This window comes from Brienomyrus brachyistius, chromosome 16 (assembly GCF_023856365.1).
Source record: "Brienomyrus brachyistius isolate T26 chromosome 16, BBRACH_0.4, whole genome shotgun sequence".
In the NCBI taxonomy this organism is placed as follows: Eukaryota; Metazoa; Chordata; class Actinopteri; order Osteoglossiformes; family Mormyridae; genus Brienomyrus; species Brienomyrus brachyistius.
The window spans coordinates 27,938,014-27,955,678 of record NC_064548.1 but is presented as its reverse complement, the minus strand read 5'-3'; the positions used below and the strand labels follow the sequence as shown (position 1 = coordinate 27,955,678).

The following is a 17,665-nucleotide window of genomic DNA, read 5'->3' as shown; positions in this document are numbered from 1 at the left end:
TGGGGGCGGGGGGAGGGGGTGGCTGCCAAGGGCATATTTTAAAGAATAAGGTTGAGCTGAACAATATGATTCAAAGATATGCTGTAAGAGGGAACTAACTGTGTTTTTTCCATGGCTGAAGGGTAAATGGCAAACTCTAAATTAAATTGAATTAATTTAATTACTGACGGGGAAAAAAAAATAGGTGCCTTTGAAATTAATGCCAGCCAGTAAGTTGTCATTCAAACTGATGCCTTGTTTGTGTAAAATGTGCATAATTGAGACTGTACAGCATGACGCCTTTCACCCTTGATAGGCATTTCCTGACAGTATATATATTGAAAAACATATTTTCATTTCCTTCAAAATAAATACCGTCTAGCAATAGCTGTCGGAAATGGGGGTGGATAAATGTTTATGAAACACATTAAATACTATAAATATAAACACAAAATGTACTATCATCTCATTTTTTTAATAAGAATGGCCAGGCTAGTTAAAGCCAACAGGAAGGCAAAAGGTCATGGAGTGTTCTCAGTTAGGTATGCTTCCAGCCAGTGGCACCGCGCTGGGATCCAGGCCTCTGGGAGCGGAGGCTGTGTGCAGGCAAAGGGGGCAACTAGGCTGGGGAGCCTCATGCAGTGGCGATGATGTAGTGACGCTCCATTCCTTTCTGTGAGGAAAACTCCAATCCCTTAACTTTAAGCATAAGTAACCAAACAAAATACGAGACCTTTGGCATGTTTACTTTTTTGATTGGATTCATAGATCTTTGTGGGGACCTGAAAAATAGTCCCTACAAAACGTAAAAAAAAAAACAGATTTTTCCCTCATCACAACTACTAAACACTTGTCAATATATTTCAATTACTATCTCAAAACAGCAACCTACCTGCATTTAATGTTGCAGCAGCTGCACTCAGAACAGGGAAATATAACGGTCATGTTACTCAAACAGAAGCTTTGCCACTGTGCTACTTGAAGAAAGTATATAGTATACAGTAGTGGTAACGCGCAGTACTGGTAACGTGCAGTAGTGGTAATGCACAGTAGCGGTAACGTGCAGTAGTGGTAATGCACAGTAGTGGTAATGCACAGCAACCGTGAAGCGCAGTAGCAGTAACGTGCAGTAGCGGTAACATACAGTAGCGGTAACGTGCAGTAGCGGTAACATGCAGTAGCAGTAATGCGCAGTAACGGTAATGTACAGTAACGGTAACATGCAGTAGCAGTAATGCGCAGTAGCGGTAATGTACAGTAACGGTAACGTGCAGTAGCGGTAATGCACAGTAGCGGTAACGCGCAGTAGCGGTAATGCACAGTAACGGTAATGTACAGTAACGGTAACGTGCAGTAGCGGTAACATACAGTAGCTGTAATGCGCAGTAGTGGTAATGCACAGTAGCGGTAATGCACAGTAACGGTAATGTATAGTAACAGTAATGTGCAGTAGCGGTACCATGCAGTAGCGGTAACGTGCAGTAGCGGTAACATACCGTGGCGGTAACGCGCAGTAGTGGTAATGCACAGTAACGGTAAAGCGCAGTAGCGGTAGCGTGTAGTAGCGGTAATGCACAGTAGTGGTAATGCACAGCAACGGTAATGTGCAGTAGTGGTAACATACAGTAGCGGTAACGCGCAGTAGCGGTAATGCGCAGTAACGGTAAAGCACAGTAGCGGTAAGGTACATTAGCGGTTACGTACAGTAGCGGTAACGTGCAGTAGCGGTAACATACAGTAGCGGTAATGCGCAGTAACGGTAACGCGCAATAGCGGTAACGCGCAGTAGTGGTAATGCACAGTAGCGGTAATGTGCAGTAACGGTAACGTGCAGTAGCGGTAACATACAGTAGTGGTAACGCGCAGTAGTGGTAATGCACAGTAACGGTAAAGCGCAGTAGCGGTAACGTGCAGTAACGGTAATGCACAGTAGTCGTAATGTACAGCAACGGTAACGTGCAGTAGCGGTAACATACAGTAGCGGTAACGTGCAGTAGCGGTAATGCACAGTAGCGGTAATGTACAGTAACGGTAACGTGCAGTAGCGGTAACATACAGCAGCGGTAATGCGCAGTAGCGGTAATGCACAGTAGCGGTAATGTACAGTAACGGTAACGTGCAGTAGCGGTAACATACAGTAGCGGTAACACGCAGTAGCGGTAATGCACAGTAGCGGTAATGTACAGTAACGGAAACGTGCAGTAGCGGTAACATACCGTAGCGGTAACGCGCAGTAGTGGTAATGCACAGTAGCGGTAATGTACAGTAGCGGTAACGTACAGTAACGGTATTCCCACACGGCGGACATGGCAGCTCCAACACACACGTGCTTGTTGGATTACAGGTAGCTGTCACGTGAGCCCCAGTCTCCTAATGTATATGTATATATGTCAGCATATATGCATATATACACAGAGTAAGTGGATTGTTTTGCTGCAGCAATTATTCTTGTTTTTCTTTACAGAAATTCTCTGTCATGCCTTTGCTTTGCTGTGAATTCTTGCATAGGAATGTGGTGTGCTGGGCGTTCCAGGGCACTGCCTCAAAACACACAAGAAGGAGAACTGCAAATAGGCTTTGACGTGTCCTGATCTGAGGGAGCTTAGCCCTCTCCACTCGGTTCCTCTCTGCTCCTTCATCTCCTCTCACCTGTATGAACTTTACAAAGGATTTTGTCAAGGCCAGAGGTTTGACTGGCCTTTGGATATTCCATCCTCCTTTGTGTCAATAAGTTCTTTCAAGTCCATTCTACTGTACATAGCTTTTTTTCCATTCCCAACAGGATCTTTTTTCCTCTTGAATACCATCACCATAAAAGTGTTTCATGTCTGATAGTTTGAGTGCTAGTTCACAAAGCACTTTTCATTCCCACATATTGCTTTCTGAAGGAATTGCTGATCACTTCAGTCAAAAAGATAAAAAAGGGCACTTGCAGTTACGTCCGGGCAAGATTTTCATAAAACGTGTTGCTCTGAAATTTCTCTTTGAAGCTGAACATACACTGATCCCTGTGTATCCTTTCCCATTTTCTGTAGATGACTTTCTGGAGTTTTGCATTTTCTATTTTCTATTTTATAGAAAACGTGCTATTTTATATTATGTACAAACATGCTTTCAAGCATCAATGATTAGCTAGAGAGCGTAGTTCTATGTATAGCAAGTGTTTGGTGTTAAAGTTCTGTGGAATGTGTTGTCTTAGGCATCAAAGTGAGCAGTTTGGAAACAATGCAGTGATGAAAAGTCTGCTTGTTTCTTTCATTATAATTTTTCAAGTGCACCTTTTGCCCCAGTCTGAAACACAAAATGGAACTACTATGGTAATAGAACTATGAGACACAGCAGAAAATTTGGGAATTCATCTGGGTTTGCTCACGGACATTATTTGACTTGAGCAAGACAATTGGCCCACCTGCTGTTCTCTGTACAGCATGGAAGCCTTCTGGCATTAAATTTACAATGCAATTTATTATCCTAAGAAAGTCTCTTTCTGAGCTGATTTTGAGGTTAAACCATAACTGTTAGTTCCTTGGGTAACTGCAAGTAAGGCGTGCTGTATTACCAGTGAAGAGTGATTTTTTTTTTTTTACAAATCTAACCATCATTTTAAAAGCATTAAGGAGAGTATTATGGCCATATCTGTAAATGGCTGAACTTTAGGTGAGAAGACAAAACCATGTGTTGTACCTTCCAGAAGGCTGAACTCCTGCTGCAATAGTGAACAAGTATGAATTTCTGGATTTTTCAACAGCCCTGCTTCTGCATTTCATCTCTTGAATAAGGCTCTCCACGAGCACATTCGTTTGCCGCGGTCATCTCGACTGTGTTAACACACATAGTTCAGCTTTACAGGGTAGGTCTGAATACAAAATAATCTTTTGAAGACTTTTTGTCTAAAGAAGCTGCAAAGACCCCTTTGAAAACATTCTGGGTTCTGGATGTTGAAAGCTTCTTTTCAGTCTGCTATGTTGACACAGTTTATAAGCACAGAGAAGCATGAATGGAGCACCTATTCGGTCTCGCATTCTGCACTGTACATGACAATCCCCACTATTGATTTGCTCTCCTCTGGTTTTATGGCAGATTGAAAGTAAACAACAAAACTCCAACATGAACACTTTGTTTTTCTGAATATCACATCTGGCTTGATCTTTTTTTGCGGTTGTTCCTTGTAACGCCATTAAAACCAAGTTCATCTGCTACAGCAGGCATCTTTATTGGGAGGCCTACATTCGGCTTCAGAAATGTTTTTAGATCTTGTGGGGCCGGGTGAGGATTTGCTAAAACCTCTTTGGATGGACTCTAGCTGTGGTCCAGATCTGTTTCGTTTCTTCTTTTAGGTTGTCTGAGGTTTGTAAAACAGTATGAAAAGGTTAGTATTGATGAATAAACCCTGTTTTGATCTGTGCTGTTTTTGACAGGTAAAATTCGCAGATATCTGGCCAGTGTGTGTCTCAGCAGGGCAGCCCTCTGTATTTGTGATCAGGTCACCAGTTTGAGGCCCAGTCTTGGCAGGATAGTCACATCTCTGTTGGGTCTCTGAAACCCATTAAATGGACGTACAGTGTATATGTATATGCATACATATATAAAGACACACAAACACAGATGCACCCTGGGAGATGTTCTGATAAATCTGTCATAAGCCGAAAATATTCTATGGCAAAAATGCATTTTCACACAGTACACCTAACCTACATCATACCCTAGGCTAGCCTACCTTGTACATGCTTAGAACACTTAGCCTACAGTTGGGTAAAATCATTAACGTAAAGCCTATTTTATAATAAAGCATTGAATATCTCACATAGTTTATTGATTAATGAACTTAAAAGATATAATGGAATTTGTGATGGCCTAAACGAGGGCACCATCAAGCCCCTGGTGTCAGCCACAAAGGACAGGTGGAGGCCGGGAGGAATTTCAGAAATACATTTCTTTTATTACAGAAACCCAAAATTCAATACCTTGCTCTTACAGCACCAAATCCACAAATTGGGGGGAATTGAAGAGGGGAGCGTATCTGCACACTTTAACAACACACTCTGGGTGGCATCCAGGATATACTGTAAGTCCCCCAGAGGTGTAATCAGCCCCCCCTGATATGCAGCACCATCACAACCCCAAAGGGCGAGGGGGGACACCTTTTACGATACATTAAACAAGCACAACACATCTCCTCATAGTTACAATTTTTAAAAAAGGATAATACATGTAATTTACTTAACTACCAAAGTAGTTAATCGGCATTTTATGTAACCCTGTAATCCTCTGTCAGAACACCAAACACAGAAAATCCCCCTTGACTACCTGCACCATATTGAAAAGTCCGATTACTTGGTACCCCGTAAAACATTCTACATTTGACCATGGGACTCTTTTACTGGTTGCACCTTCCCTGGTAAGTCTGAATGAACTAAACTGTTCTTCACTCCATTCCGTGCATTTAACTAATCAATAAATCAATGCTGTACTAAGTTCCATGGTGTCAGATTAGTGTTACACCTTAGCCACATTTTCTTCAAGAACTGCATGATAATCCGGGGCGAGCACTTTACCCAGGCAAGGGCCATCACAGAATTGAAATACCTATCATGAAGTCAAAATATCGTAACACAGACCATTACAGCACAGGGAGTGTGTGTGTGTGTGTGTGTGTGTGAGAGAGAGAGAGAGAGAGAGAGAGAGAGAGAGAGAGAGAGCGTCAGATATACATCACATTGTGGGGACCAAATGTCTCCACGATGTGATAAACACCTATTATTTTGAAGTTGTGGGGAGCATTTTTTTGGTCCCCACGAGGGGAAATTCAGTTTCATAAAAATCTGTGACTGTGATAAAGTAAAAAAAGTCTCATATTGTTTCTGGTTACTTACAGTATGGTTAAGGTTAGGGCTGCGTAGGGCTTAAGAGTGTCATGATGGGGATAAGGGTTGTGGCCAAAGAAATGAATGGAAAGTCCCCACAAAGATATGAGTACGGGTCTCTGTGTGTGTGTCTCAGTGGAGTACATGGGGTATGTGAAAATAAGCATCCCAGTTAACTGTGCTCATGCAAATGGCAAATGCAGGTTCATTTCAGGTAGGTCAGCAAGACCAAATCTCCACACCTGTCATGGCAAACTGAAGCCTGTCCTACATACAGCTGCTTAAATGTTTTTAAAGCTTCAGGAACAAATTTAGAGGAATATCGACCAGACCTTTATGATATATCCAGCATAGTGTTATAATTCTTCTGGGTCGCTACAAACTCTGCCAGCTCAATAAATATGAACTTGATTACACTGTCAGAGTAACTCCATTAATGGGTTTCAGATCCAGCATATCAACAGCTCAGGCATGTCATATTAATGGAATGGAAAGACCCAGGCAATCATATTTGTCTCAGGTGTAAGTCGCAGGGGAATATATCCATAATATTTCAATAATTCCTTAATGTGTCTTTACTGGAAGTAGAGCATATGCAAATCATACATGTTTTGTAAGTATGCAGTTTGACTTCTTTGGATGCACTTCATCTGTTCCAGGTAGAGCACTTTAGTGCAGCTGTAGAATCACTGGATTTTAGCTTTTAATTTGACCCTGAAGGCACAAGTGTGACAGCTGACAGAACCCTTGGGGTATAAAACAACACCCTGGTTAGAGAGATTTTTATTAAGCTCCATCTCTGCTTCTGGATTCTTGTTGTTCATGAAGGTCAAAAAGGTCATCAGGTTGTACTGCAAAAGCACACTTTCGTCATTTTGATACACGTTGTACTGTTGAAGGGGAAGATTTCTTGATACTAGTTTTGCCTGTTCTAGTAGATAAAGTAGCTCAGTCGCACACACAGTTAACACCCTATGGAATGTCACTCCTCATACATAAAGAAGAGTATTGTGGCGATTCTTTGCATATTCAGCGACCACTGATGCAGTCACATCATTTAGGGAAAATCTCTTAAGCGGTATGAAATGCCATACTTCGTGCGAGTGCAGTTTCACATTCAATACTTATAATAATAAAACTGGAAGCAAATATTATATATATTTCAGTTCCTCTTCCCCCATGTCAGATTAAGTGGTTCAATGTCACTCTAGCAGAGTCCTAATTTTTAAAATGGTTTAAAATAAATGTTTGACAGTCAGACAGGAGCACAGAAAATACGGCAGATTCTTAACCACTATACTGTCTGTTGCCCTAAATTCAGTCCATAAAATTTGTGATTTTGGTGTACAGACAGACCGGTTACACCGGTTACACTCCAGCAGTGATTCTCAAACCAGTTCACAGTGCGCCCATCACCACCATTGATAACCACCACCATCACACCACCATCACCATTATCTCTCACCACCATTGATCAATACCATCACCACCCTTGATAACCACCACCATCACACCACCATCACCATTATCTCTCACCACCATCCATCAATACCATCACCACCATTGATAACCACCACCATCGCACTCCACCATCACCATTATCTCTCACCACCATGAATCACCACTATCACCACATCACCATCATAACTACCGTCTGTCACCACTATTGAGCACCATCATCACCACCGACATTGATCCCCATCATCTCCACCATTTATCACCATCGTCAATCACTGCCATCAGTCACTGCCATCCATCACTGCCATCAATCACCGCCATCAGTCACCACCAAGTCTACCACCTGCATGTCTGTCAGGTAAACATGTGCTTTATAATTAGCTGACAAGTAAAATCAGGTGTGTGGGTGGTAGAACAGAATAAGCATGCATGGTGGGGGCAGGGGGGTGGGGGCAGTGGACTGCATATTCTGGTTTATTCCAGTTCTCTGTTACATACTAGCTTCCAGTGGATGTCGTCATTGTAATATTACTGTACGTGTGTTTATCGGAGAGATGTGGAACCGGCTATATTTAAGATATGCTCATACATCGCAGCTACACTTTGGGGGATTGAAGGAAAAATTGGATTTGGTGGCAAAAATGTTGTGTAATCTCATTTCACAGTTAGCTGCATGAAGTAAGTGATTTTAATCTCGTGGTAGAGATTTCTGTTATAAATTTATGTGAGAATGTTCCTTTACTGTTTACCAGAATAAGGCCAACATTTAGAGACAAATTTAAAGTTTCTGCCAACCTTAATTCTGAGTTTCTTTGCCCGTTAGGCTGAGCTGAATTCAAAATACACCAAACAGAAGTTTTAGTGGGAAATACAGGAGCATTTCTGCTTTGTTCTGCTTAACTGTGCACAATTTTGTACAAGTAAATAGAATCGCTCCCATTTGTCTTTATGAATATTCCCTTCACCAAGTTATTAATAATGAATTCAATTTCTCTAGTATAAAATAAGTATTTATATACATTCTAGAATATAAATTTATATATCTTTTCATGTCTCACTAACATAATGTGGGATGATATTTAGATTTAATGACAATTAATAATATCCCACATTGCTGTTTCACTTACCGATACTTTATAATTGTTTTTTTATAAGTATTTAAAAATAAAGCCGGCCCATTTATTTGCAGTCATTTCCACCAGGAAATCTTGTTGCACTGTATGAGACATGGCTATGTAGTGCGACACGTAAATTCTCTCCTTTCTCCTTCACAGACAGACAATTTTCCCGCAGAGCCCAATTACTTGGGCAGCAGGCAGCAGTTTGTTCAAAGGTAAGGGGCTGTTAAATAACCTGATCAGCCGTCGCATTTGCATCCCTGTCAGCGTTGCTGTCTCCAGTCCTGTTTCACGTGGATTCAGTAGAGGCACCAAAGGGAGCCGATGATCTCCTTCACTTTTCTGTTCCTTTATTTTGATGAATTCTTTTCGATTTTTGTTTGGTTTTGATTTGCATGTTGTTTTATTCTTTTGTTTGTTTGATTTTTTTTCCCCTTTTTTATATATATTTTAGCAGCTCTACATTCAAGGATCCTGAGCGAGCGAGCCTTAGAGACAGTGGGCATGGTGACAGTGACCAGGCTGATAGTGACCAGGACACTAATAAAGGGTCCTGCTGTGACATGTCTGCCAAGGACACCCTCAAGATGAAAGCCACCTCACTTAAGCCCCAACATCTTGCACAGGGTGAGTTGCAGATTCCGTTCCAGCGCGCGACAGCTTCACAGAGGGTGGTCCTTTCTGCTCGTCTCCCCTTCTCTCTTCCGCTGTGCTTTTTGTTTGGCCACGTCTTGCCCTCGTTTGTTCCCTTAATCTGTCACGCCTCATCTCCTCTTTTCCTTTTGTCTACTATATTATCAGTTTATAAAACTGGACAGGCTTCTTATGATTGTATAAACTCAGCCGCTAAAACTCTGCTGTTTAATCTTGGCTGGGGGCCAGAGAAGAGCAACATTCTTTAAAACTTTAATTGGTAGAACATGGAAAGTTACTTATCTTGCTGCGAACATGTCATGTACTGATCTGGAACTGATGATTTTTTATAAAAAATGATTGTATCCACTGTAGATTTTGCACTTATGGACAAGTCTCTTCCAAGAACCAATTCGTTTTCCTTCAGTTTTAGCTGAGCATTGCACTGAGCACTTGGCTGCATCTCTACTGATGTAAAAGCTTCCACTAAGCACTTTAGTAGTTGCGAATACGTAAAACTTCTCTATATTTATGATCAGAATGCTCCCAGATATGACAAGCATTCAAAAAAGGTAACGCTTTGTTAAGTCTGCTTGGTTTAATGGAAGAAAAGAATTATGAACATGTGAAAGTGTTTGCCATCCACGATAACTACATTTTCACTGGCTTTTCATTTCAGTTCATTCGTCAGCAAGAGGGATTGGCCAATTATAGGTGGCCATATGTTTTCATCTGAAAATGTAATGATTAAATTATCTACATGAATGACGAAGTTGCTTGAAAGGAGCACATTTAGCCTGTAATGGCAATATTCAGTGTAAAGAATAAAAACTATGATAATATGAATGTAACATTGGCAAGTAATTGATTTCTACTTTGGAGGAAATTATCTACTGATCTGCTATTCTGGCAGTGATATGGTTAATCAGTTTCTTCATTTTTTCCCAATGATATTCTGCTTCTGGGTCTCGGTCACCTGGCTGACTTCCAGTGACATTCTATCCAGTGAGAAATACGGTCATCCTTCAAAGCAGAGACATGCAATTCATTGTTTGTTCATATTTTCTCCAGTTGATAAGACTCCAGTGCTGTTTTCGCTCCTCAGATATTTATTGCTGTGGGACCTGGTACCTCGACAGTAAACAAAGTCATAAAATCGCAACTTATCGTTTTAGCGTAGCTTAGACTGTGCTCCTCTTGGTGGCTGTGTATACTGTAGTGTGTCGTTGGTACATTTTTAAAACTATGCTCATGAAATATTTACATTCCCCAAAAGGAGGATTTCCGTCCCTGTTCTGAGGCACAATGGATGAGGAAATCTAAGAATGTTGTCCTGTCAGGGCCATCTGTTCTAGGTCTGGTTTTTTTTTGGAAGGCTTTTAAATGCAGTCGCACCTTACAGAAATTTAGTACCGTTCACTGTAACGTGCCACGATTAATGTAGACTCCTGAGCTGATGTAGGTGAAATACGAATGGCGGTGGGATTGCTATATTTATCTGGACACAGAACGCAGAATGTGTTCTGTAAACTCATAAATAAAAAAAATCTTGGGAAGCAGTATTTTCACTGTGTGCAGTGAGCCCTGAAATGGCTGTCCTCATTTTTTAAATTATATTAATAACTACATTATTTGAAGTAAAGGATTCTCAGAATCAATCTACTCTTCCTTGAAATGCTACATTATATCCCGAAATGGGAATAGTTCAGCAGAGGTTACCCTTTATACCTTCTTGTTCAAGGTAATTCAAATAAAACTCCCGTTCCTTACATTATTTCCTTTTTTCTGCTTTGTTTTAATGTATTTGTCTCTCCACCGGGACGGGATATTTTAAAATCGGACAATGATACTTTAAATTGAGGAGACCTATCAGTGAGGTGATATTAATTGGTGATTATATTACCATGAGAGCCTGCCCTCTTCACAAAGCACCTGGACTTGGGTTTTTTAGAAACTGGAAACTGTTCCACTAATACTAAGCTTTGCCACACCTACTTATTTCATCCCACTTGTGCTTATAGCCTTTTGTCATATTTTCAATGCTAAGATATTTGATTTTTTTTCCAGAACCTTTGTATATAGATTGATCTGTCTGGCTGCAGAAGTTATGCTGCAATTACCGAGTTGCCATTAAAGATATTGGCAGATACCTGACATGATTATATATCAATGGGGCATTTAGTGAAGCAAAAAGAAGCTCTGTTTCTGTTCTGCGTGTGTGAGTCCATTTTGGAGCGATATTTCATGTCTGTTTTCATGACATTCTTCAGCCTGGTTACATGTTTGCAAACTGGATTTTAGGTTCCCCTTACTGTGGATGTTGACGATGCTGCAGTGTCCTTCCAGCTTTGTGCTGCGCCTGGACAGACCCCACGCTGCTGCAGCATAATGAGAAGCCTTTCAACAATCTCCATGTAATAAGTGTAGCAACAAGCAGGCCGGCCTAAGCTGCACTTCCGAAGCTGTTATGTTCAGCCAACCTGCAGGCTGTTGGACCGAGTCATGTGACCACAGCAGTCCTGCTTATGTTCTCCTGGTCTGTTTCCCAGACAGCTGCACAAATGAGCTGCTCTTACACCAGAGTGTGACATCACTGTTGTTATATGCATGGAATAAAAACAAATACAATCAAGCAAGGGCTGAAATCAAGAAGTTGTGCTGTGAACTCAGGAAATAATAATTATAATAATGAGTACTTTGTCATTACCTCCCCTTTTGCTCATTCAGCAAAAGATCCATCCAGTTTTGACCCCCAAAATAAATGATTCATTTATGTGAATGATGTTCAGTGTTGAGTGGCCAGAATTGCTGGTAATCAAATGACAACAGCAGCGAGATGCTTGCAGCTCAGAGGTGATCCAGAAAAGGTTTTGAACTAAACTGCCGAAAAGCTTAAGTGAGCTGCCAAACATTACAGCCCATAATAATTCAGAAGGAGACGAATGTTCATCCAAAAACTTCAGTTTCTTTTTTTTACACCAACACTGAGCGAATTCAAAATACAGAGCTTGTAGATTTAGTGTCTATACACACAGATTAGTCCCTTTTGTTTGTTCAAAAATTTGGACAGTTATGTGTCATGCTTGGGTTGGTATGTCTCTCCTGACCGTAGCTATTATGCGTGACATTGTCATGGTGGCATGTCTCTCCTGCCCCCAGCTCTGATGTGTGACATTGTCATGGTTGCATGTCTCTCCTGCCCCCAGCTATGATGTGTGACATTCTCATGGTTGCATGTCTCTTCTGACCCCAGCTCTGAGGTGTGACATTGTCATGGTTGCATGTCTCTCCTGACCCCAGCTCTGATGTGTGACATTGTCATGGTGGCATGTCTCTCCTGGCCACAGCTATTATGCGTGACATTGTCATGGTGATATGTCTCTCCTGGCCGCAGCTCTGATGTGTGACATTGTCATGGTTGCATGTCTCTCCTGACCCCAGCTCTGAGGTGTGACATTGTCATGGTTGCATGTCTCTCCTGACCCCAGCTCTGATGTGTGACATTGTCATGGTTGCATGTCTCTCCAGACCCCAGCTTTGATATGTGACATTCTCATGGTTGCATGTCTCTCCTGACCGTAGCTATTATGTATGACATTCTCATGGTAGCATGTCTCTCCTGACCGTAGCTATTATGCGTGACATTGTCATGGTTGCATGTCTCTCCTGACCCCAGCTATGTTGTGTGACATTGTCATGGTTGCATATCTCTCATGGCCGCAGCTCTGATGTGTGACATTGTCATGGTGGCATGTCTCTCCTGACCCCAGCTCTGAAGTGTGACATCGTCATAGTGGCATGTCTCTCCTGACCGTAACTATTATGCGTGACATTGTCATGGTGACATGTCTCTCCTAACCCCAGCTCTGATGTGTGACATTGTCATGGTTGCATGTCTCTCCTGGCCGCAGCTCTGATGTGTGACATTGTCATGGTTGCATGTCTCTCCTGGCCGCAGCTCTGATGTGTGACATTGTCATGGTGACATGTCTCTCCAGACCCCAGCTTTGATATGTGACATTCTCATGGTTGCATGTCTCTCCTGATACCAGCTTTGATGTGTGACATTGTCATGGTGACATGTCTCTCCTGACCGTAGCTATTATGCGTGACATTGTCATAGTTGCATGTCTCTCCTGGCCGCAGCTCTGATGTGTGACATTGTCATGGTGGCATGTCTCTCCTGATATCAGCTTTGATGTGTGACATTGTCATGGTGACATGTCTCTCCTGACCCCAACTCTGAGGTGTGACATTGTCATGGTTGCATGTCTCTCCTGACCGCAGCTCTGATGTGTGACATTGTCATGGTTGCATGTCTCTCCTGACCCCAGCTCTGATGTGTGACATTGTCATGGTTGCATGTCTCTCCTGACCCCAGCTCTGATGTGTGACATTGTCATGGTTGCATGTCTCTCCTGACCCCAGCTCTGAGGTGTGACATTGTCATGGTTGCATGTCTCTCCTGACCCCAGCTATGATGTGTGACATTCTCATGGTTGCATGTCTCTCCGGACCTCAGCTATGATGTGTGACATTTTCATGGTGGCCTGTCTCTCCTGACCCCAGCTCTGAGGTGTGACATTCTCATGGTTGCATGTCTCTCCTGACCCCAGCTATGATGTGTGACATTCTCATGGTTGCATGTCTCTCCGGACCCCAGCTATGATGTTTGACATTTTCATGGTTGCATGTCTCTCCTGACCCCAGCTCTGATGTGTGACATTTTCATGGTGGCCTGTCTCTCCTGACCCCAGCTCTGAGGTGTGACATTCTCATGGTTGCATGTCTCTCCTGACCCCAGCTATGATGTGTGACATTCTCATGGTTGCATGTCTCTCCGGACCCCAGCTATGATGTTTGACATTTTCATGGTTGCATGTCTCTCCTGACCCCAGCTCTGATGTGTGACATTGTCATGGTGACATGTCTCTCCTGACCCCAGCTCTGATGTGTGACATTGTCATGGTGACATGTCTCTCCTGACCCCAGCTCTGATGTGTGACATTGTCATGGTGACATGTCTCTCCTGACCCCAGCTCTGAAGTGTGACATTGTCATGGTGACATGTCTCTCCTGACCCCAGCTCTGATGTGTGACATTCTCATGGTTGCATGTCTCTCCTGACCCTGTGACATTGTCATGGTGACATGTCTCTCCTGACCCCAGCTCTGATGTGTGACATTGTCATGGTGACATGTCTCTCCTGACCCCAGCTATTATGTGTGAGATTGTCATGGTAGCATGTCTCTCCTGATACCAGCTATGATGTGTGACATTGTCATGGTGACATGTCTCTCCTGACCCCAGCTCTGATGTGTGACATTGTCATGGTTGCATGTCTCTCCTGACCCCAGCTATGATGTGTGACATTGTCATGGTGACATGTCTCTCCTGACCCCAGCTCTGATGTGTGACATTGTCATGGTTGCATGTCTCTCCTGACCCCAACTATTACATGTCTCATTGTCATGGTGACATGTCTCTTCTGACCCTGGATCTGTTGTGTGACATTGTCATGGTGGCATGTCTCTCCTGACCCCAACTATTACATGTCTCATTGTCATGGGTGCATGTCTCTCCTGACCCCAACTATTACATGTCTCATTGTCATGGTTGCATGTCTCTCCTGACCCCAGCTCTGATGTGTGACATTGTCATGGTGGCATGTCTCTCTTGACTGTAACTATTATGTCAGACATTGTCGTGGTGTCATGTCTCGCTTGACCACATTCTCATGGTGTGCTAATGATTGTGTTCCAGATTTGCTGATTTTTTTCCTGCAGTCCAAAGCATGTGTTTAATTGAATTGTATGTGGGAGTTTGCTTTTGAAGAATTGGCATACTGTTTAAGGTGCACTTTTTAGAATGGGCTCCTTGCTTGTATCGATGTATGTATGGATGATTTGATGGATGGATGGATGCATGGATGGATACATGGATGGATGGATGGATGACATGAGGACCACATCAACTTTTAAGTACCAAACATCAGTCAGCAGAATTTGCCTAAACCAGGCAGTTCTCGCAACCTACCATAAATTCTTCACGAAAAAAGAATTAACAAACTAAGCGTTTCTTGAAGAAAGCCATTGCATCTTCCGTTTTCTAATAAGACACAGGAACGATTTTAGGAATATGTGGAAAATTCTATGTTTTTTTCCAATCATTGTTTTTCTGTTTCTGCTGTACACCCAGGACAGACTGCAACCATGTAACCCTATCTCCAACATAGCATTGGCCAGATCCTGTTAGCGTGATGCTATTTATCGACAGGGTGATGTCAGCTTGTCAGGACGGAAGGGAAATAATGGATGGGGGCTGAATATAGGAAAATCCTTGAGGGGAGAAACCTGGTTCATTTTGCAGGAGATGTAAGAGTGGGACAGAGATTCAGGGCACTGACCTCAAGTATACAGTCAGAGTGGCACAGCGGTGGCATAAAAATGAGAAGGTAGAGCCACTCGGATGCCCTGTTTCAAGCAGCATCGGACCAAGATCCAAAACTTCAGCTGTCTAACAGCAACCCCATGATCCCCCAGACAGAATGGGCTGTTATTGCATAATTCCAATATGCAAAGACTTACAGCTCCAATTAGTGGAAACACCCTTGGCAGCCAGTATTGACTTGGTGGTAAATATTTATATAGGACCCCTCTCTTCCTCACCCAGCTGTATCAAAACAACAAATCAATTCAAGCAGCACACTGTCTAAAAAATGGCAAAGTTAAAAGAAACCATTAAAATGCATCACATTGAAAAGCATCAGATCAAAAAGCATCAGTACTGTGCCTGTAAAAACAATTTAATGCAACACAAGTTCAGAATGAACAAGTAGCCAATACTGTACGTGGTGTTATTTGTTCCTGCTGGGTTTTAACATTTACTGACTCTCTGTATGGAACTTATACATTCCACAAACATTAATTATTTTCCAGTAATGTACTACGGCAAACTTTCAGTACTGACAGTATCTTTATCACTACTTGAGACACCCAGATAATCATTGTTTCCTGATTAGAAGGCATGATATGACTCATTCTTGGTAACTCATATGACTCATAGATTCAATGTATACTGGGACTTTGTTGGTGATTGAGAAATGAACTCAGAAGTGTCATAAACAGCAGTATTGGAGCAATCTGGTAGTGGGTAAATTCACCTCGAAAGGAGCAAAACATTATTTCTATATATGGAAACAATATCCATAAAAGCATATATTGGAATAGTTTCACATAACATGTATACGTTGAAATATTGAGTCTTTTTATTGTGTTTGTGTGTATGTGATAGAAAATCTCCCCAAATGTTCATAGGATGAATATCAGATGCCTTTTAACAATGAAAAATAATTAAAGAATGCTTCATTTTCTTGTTTAATCGGTAATTTTAATATTAATTTACTAAACAGCTTGCGTTGCTTCCCGTAGCAATTTTTGATATTTTCAGCTCAACACAGAACTGAATGCAAGTACTTAAAAAGTTGATAAACACATTTTGCAGATGTATTTTAACCTCAGAAAGGGCATGTACTGTAGGGTTGCTGCTTGGATTTTTATATAGCACAGATTTTGGAATGCAATTTAAAACAGTTTTAAGGTAATGAGATGATTTAATGTTAGGTATTTCCAGGGAAATCAATTTTGATCGCAGCTAAGGATGCATTTCTCCTGCTTCCAAGATTCTGGCCCTCCAGTTTTTAAAATTGCATGTTAATGTCATTTTAATTCAAGTATTGGGGCCAAAGTAGCAAAAAATGAGATTAAGCTTCTGCTTTTTGCAATTAAGTAAAATGAGGCAGTAAAGTTCAAAAACTAGGTTAGCCTTTAGTGACTGCATTAATTACCATATGTTCAAGAAAACTGTGCCCAAGACAAATGATAATGTGTGTTTACATCTAATACTGAAGAGTGATTTAAATAGTTTGTAAGCCTAGCAACAATGGCCCTTAAAAATGCTTAATTCAGGGCTCAGGAAGAACACGTCCAACAAAATAGGAATAGTTTTTTTTTTTTTTTACATGCAACTCCAACTTCCGTGTCTTACATGCCACTCCATAGGGAAACAAACCTTTCCCAAGGAACATTTGTAATATATATGTACACTTCTAATTATATTGTTATATTACGTGTCTTCATTAGATGGTATGAAAAAGCAGCCTCTTGATGTTGTTGAAACATTTTTTTTTCAGCATTTCAGTGTTTATTGTCTTAGGTAAACAGGCATTGACTGAGCACTTCTGGAATGTTGTTCTGCATTCTACCACAAGAGATATGTAATATTTATTTGTTATATTTATTTACTGGTGAATATTTTCTTAAAATGTCACATGGTACAGTAACTGGTGTGCAAACGTGATAAGCATTAGCATTCTGCATCTAGCCCCAGGCCAGTACATTATAAATTTGGTTTAACCTTTTCCTCCTAGTGCATTGCTAGAGTATGATTATGTGGTTAATTACCAAGCTGTTAGCAATGCTGATTAGGTATTACCACAGACATAGGCATAAGTGAGGACAGTAACATGCCCAGCAGGGGATTCTCGTATTCTGCTTGGATTCATGAAAAGCAATCTATCTCTGTAAGCAAACTTTTGTATTTTTTACCATTTTT

General features: G+C 41.6%; 1 protein-coding gene across 2 annotated transcripts in view; it reads left to right on the top strand.

Annotated features, from left to right (window-relative positions):
• The window catches only part of LOC125710256 (protocadherin-17-like), a 47,447-nt gene that overhangs the window by 14,635 nt on the left and 15,147 nt on the right, over window positions 1-17,665 (top strand). For both annotated transcript variants that reach the window (XM_048979806.1, XM_048979805.1), the window contains exons 3-4: window positions 8,576-8,634; window positions 8,874-9,046. In XM_048979806.1, coding sequence (XP_048835763.1) covers window positions 8,576-8,634; window positions 8,874-9,046 — 232 coding nt within the window. The remainder of the gene's footprint in view (window positions 1-8,575; window positions 8,635-8,873; window positions 9,047-17,665) is intronic.